The 4,305-nt window shown below is 31.3% G+C and overlaps 1 protein-coding gene across 1 annotated transcript; it reads left to right on the forward strand.

The window, feature by feature from the left end:
• Positions 1 to 1,669: 1,669 nt before the first annotated feature.
• Positions 1,670 to 3,768, forward strand: LOC134723416 (uncharacterized). The gene is made up of 2 exons (XM_063587032.1): positions 1,670 to 1,803; positions 3,286 to 3,768. The coding sequence occupies exons 1-2, from the start codon at positions 1,719 to 1,721 to the stop codon at positions 3,675 to 3,677; spliced, it is 477 nt and encodes a 158-aa protein (XP_063443102.1). The 5' UTR covers positions 1,670 to 1,718; the 3' UTR covers positions 3,678 to 3,768.
• Positions 3,769 to 4,305: the final 537 nt, after the last annotated feature.

A 4,305-nucleotide genomic window follows, 5' to 3' on the forward strand; every position in this document is an offset into this window, starting at 1 on the left:
AAAAAAAAATGTCAATTCTGTTCATGCTCCTTTGTTTGATAATATAATGATAAGGACAGGCCTTAAAAAAATATCAACACAAACAATTCAGAGATACATTTGATAAATCTTTAGTACAAGAGTTCTTTTGTTGAATTTAATAGGACCTAGTTATCAGGTCTATTTGTCCAGAGTTATTTCAGGACAAAGGTGTTTACCAAGAGATAAACTAATTATTACAAGTAAGACAATACATTTAAAAACATGGATCTAGTACAAGTACTAAGATTTGTTCGTCGGTCCTTCGGTTTTTAACTCACCACTAAGGATTCGGACTTTGTCACGTCATTTGGGATAGCAATTCGGTACATTTGAACTAGTGATCCTTTTTTGTACTGAAACGACAATCTTCATCAGAACAGCTATTAACACTTTATTGTCTGACTCTTTTCACAAATAATCTTACGACTAAAATTAGTGTTAGTTATACAAAAATGTTCATGACTAACGTGTACCTTTTTGATTTTCTAAATTTATTTCACGATATGACGATATGTCAAATTCATACGAAACTTATTGTCAAAATGTCAAATTCTTTAATACTTAAAAGAAAGGCGAAAGATGCCAAAATGACATTTGTTTTTTACTAGGGGTCAGCTGAAGGACGCCTCTGGGTGCATGAGTTTCTCGCTACATTGAAGACCCATTGGTGGCCTTCGGCTGTTGTCTGCTCTATGGTTAGGTTGTTGTCGCTTTGACACATTCCACATTTCCATTCTCAATGTTATGTACAACAATTCCAAAACTTTGGTTTCATTTGGTTATATAAATTACAAAATAATGTTCTTTTTTTTTTTACCTGTATCAAAAATAGCTTTTTTCAGTTAGCATCTGCTGGCCAATGCTGTCTTCTTAGTTTCATTTGTTCTGCTAACATTCTGAACCCCATGCACAGTATATCTCTATCGTAGGTTACATCATATATTGCAATTGACCAGGTCCGAAACGTTGTGGAATAAATGTCTTGTAAAACAAAAATTCATCAGCGAGGTGTTTTAGCTTATTTAAACAAAATTTTACCAAATTGTTTGCTAACAGCGAGATATTATTTTATGATAATACCGGTAGCATATTTTTTTCATGATATACATGATATACCGCCGTTTTAAACCTGTTCCCTAAAGGAAATTACCGTAGGGTTATCTATCATTAAAATATAACCTGATGCAGGGTACCAGTATCAGTAACACTTTTAATCATCAGTATGAAATTTTTAACATTTACATAGCAACAGAGATTTTTTTCTTAGAAAACAATTAGATTTGAATTATTTCAAAATAAATCCAAAATTAATTTACAGTCAAACGAAATCGTGATTCGAAGAATAAAATCTCCCTTACAATTTATTAATCAATGTATATGCATATATTTCAATGAATAACCATAATGTTCACTGTATTATTTATTAAATTGTTATATTTGGTGATTAATTTGCTTGCAACTATTCACATCCCACTGTTTGGGTCTTTATAGATACAAACTTCAACTTGAAACTTGTAGCAGAATATATAGGTTGTAGAAAATTTCACAATAATTTAGTCCTTCACATTTTCAAGGTAACTTAAGGAATGTAGAAAGCGTTTATCAATCATGCCTTATCATATCTGAGATAAACTAGTTTTATGTTATATATAAGCTTGTTCGTTTGCTTAGTATAGACAAAATCAAAATATTACAACATGAATTTCCTCCAGTTTGTAGTTCTTGGTAGTTTGGCTGTAGCATGCTCGGCACATTTGTGTTTATTGAGCCCTCCTCAACGAGGTAAGTAGTGAAACGTATTGTTTTATTCAGATTTTTTTTTCAAATTGCAACTGTAAAATTGGTCATGCCTTACTTTAAGTTTAAAACATTTTAATCGTTTACAATAAGCAAACTAGCTAGAACGAGCTATGGGTGCTTACTATAGATAGATGAGTATCTTTGACTATTAATAAGCTACAACTTTATAATTGTGTCTTATTTATATTTATCATTCTAAGCATTAATGATGTCTCGTTCTCTTTCAATTTTATTTGTTGTGCCAAATTTTACAACGAAAATTCTGCATGCTAATTCTTTCCATCTTTTTCCACGAACCTTTATCAAACTTTTAAACAAGTAAAAAATAAAAAGCACAAAAGCAAACATTTACCCATTTTAGTCTTTACAAGTTTGTTTTTGCCTTGTTTTGCGCTCTTTGGAAACTACCATCCGAATGAAATTAAAAAACAGTCCTTTCAAATCCAATTGATTGAAAAATAAAAATAAAAATACGCTCAATACATATTTTATACGACGAGATAACTATAACTGAACTTTTTATGTTCAGGTTTAGAGAAAAAAAAACCTTCTTGTTTTGTCATCCGATTTACAAAAATCGATCTTTTCATAGTTCGCCAACTATAAATATTGAGCAATCTTAAACGATACAAACGATATAAAGTGTTCCGGAAACAATACATTTCGCAGTTCCTGTTTCGCTAGTGGAAACCATTGAATTTGTCTAAAACTGTCTTAATACAATATTCTTTATTAAAAAAAACCAATGACGATGTATAATGAAATAATCAAAATACAAATGTATCAGCTATCTGTACTTCTGAATATAAGTTCAGACGATAGTTTCCAAGAATAGATATACGAGAATTATTTTTTTGCTTACTTAGTCATTTTCATCATAACCTATATATTACTAAAATTAAGACGAGACAGTTATCAATAGAATTTATATATGGCCTATATATTTAAATAAAATGTAGCTAACCATTGTTGAACTGTTCTGATGTTGCATATAAAGTCAAGAAAATGTGATATGATTCAAATTGAGACAACTTTCCAAAATGATTCAAATGACGTAGATTGTCCACATGACTTTTTATTTTATGGTCCACATTTTAGTATTAGTATACTAGTATTCGAGTTATTTTTATCGTTGAAAACCGTATGGTCACGTATAGTCCATAAAGCTATGTCGTTTGTTCTCTGCTAGACAATGGTCCCGTAATATTAACATTCATATGACAACTCTTATTATTTCATTTAGGAATATCAAAACTGACAAACGTGTTAAAAACCGTCACATTCCTTCCCATGCTTTAGTTTTATGACTGTGTTATTATTTGGTTCTCTGCTTGATCAAATATTGCAACATTGCTTACTTACGTGGATGTGTGTCTTATAAGAAAAAAGAAACAACTCCTCAGCTGAAAATAGAATGGAACATTTCTTTTAAAGCCTTAAGTTATTTGTTGTTGCTTTTTATAGGTACAATGATGGGTATCAACAAAGCCGGTGCTAATGATTGCGGTTTAACTGCTTCACCATGTGGAGGTCGAATGGCCGGAATGAACCCAACTTACTTCAAAACAGGGGAAAATGTAACAGTTGTCATTCAGAAGAATCTTGATCATTATTCAAAACCTACTCCAGGAAATTTTAAGGTAAACCTTATGATGGACAACGCCTCCACAGCAACAGCTACTGCGACCATAATGGATATGGGTGAACCATCTCTGTCAATATATTCTACTTCAATGATGATTCCACATACAGCATCGAAAGGAAAATACATGATCCAAGTAGTCTACAATACGATGAATCCAGATACAGGGGTTCCACCACAGTTTTACCAGTGTACAGATGTAATGCTTCATTGAATAACGTTTTTTTAAATGATAATAGCCTATTAGTTTACAGGTGTACCGAGGGAATTAAATATGAAATAAAATATATAGTATCAAATAGTCATTAATGTTTTTGTTAGTCCATGGAACACAAGTATTACTAGTATCCATCTAGATCTTATTAGGTGCTCATGCTTTCAAAACTAGGTAGACTAAGATGGCTTTCTTTTTGTTTTTAGTAGGATCAATTTTGCTAGTGGACAATTAGCTGTAAATACGAATTCGACATATCTTAGATATTTTACCTGCGATATTATTCTGCTTGGTCAAAACGGTTGTTGAAATTGAGAGTTGCTTTTCTTTAGTAGCTAATTTGTTTGTACGTGATTACCAATCATTCTGTAAAAGGCAGAAGATTTCTAATTCAACTTGTTTATAATCAATGTTTTAATTGGATGACTTCACATATTTTTATGGCATAAAATCCATGGTGTACCAGTCTGAAATCAATGAAAACTGGAATTATAAGTTACAGGATTTATTTGTATCAACAATTGACAAAAAACCAAGCATCTAACATACAATTATCCTTCATTTCGAATTTATTTCATTTTGCGCGTGTTCTTTTTAAAAAATGCAGAACGACATCAAAGTGCATACT

Source organism: Mytilus trossulus, chromosome 6 (assembly GCF_036588685.1).
Source record: "Mytilus trossulus isolate FHL-02 chromosome 6, PNRI_Mtr1.1.1.hap1, whole genome shotgun sequence".
NCBI lineage: Eukaryota > Metazoa > Mollusca > Bivalvia > Mytilida > Mytilidae > Mytilus > Mytilus trossulus.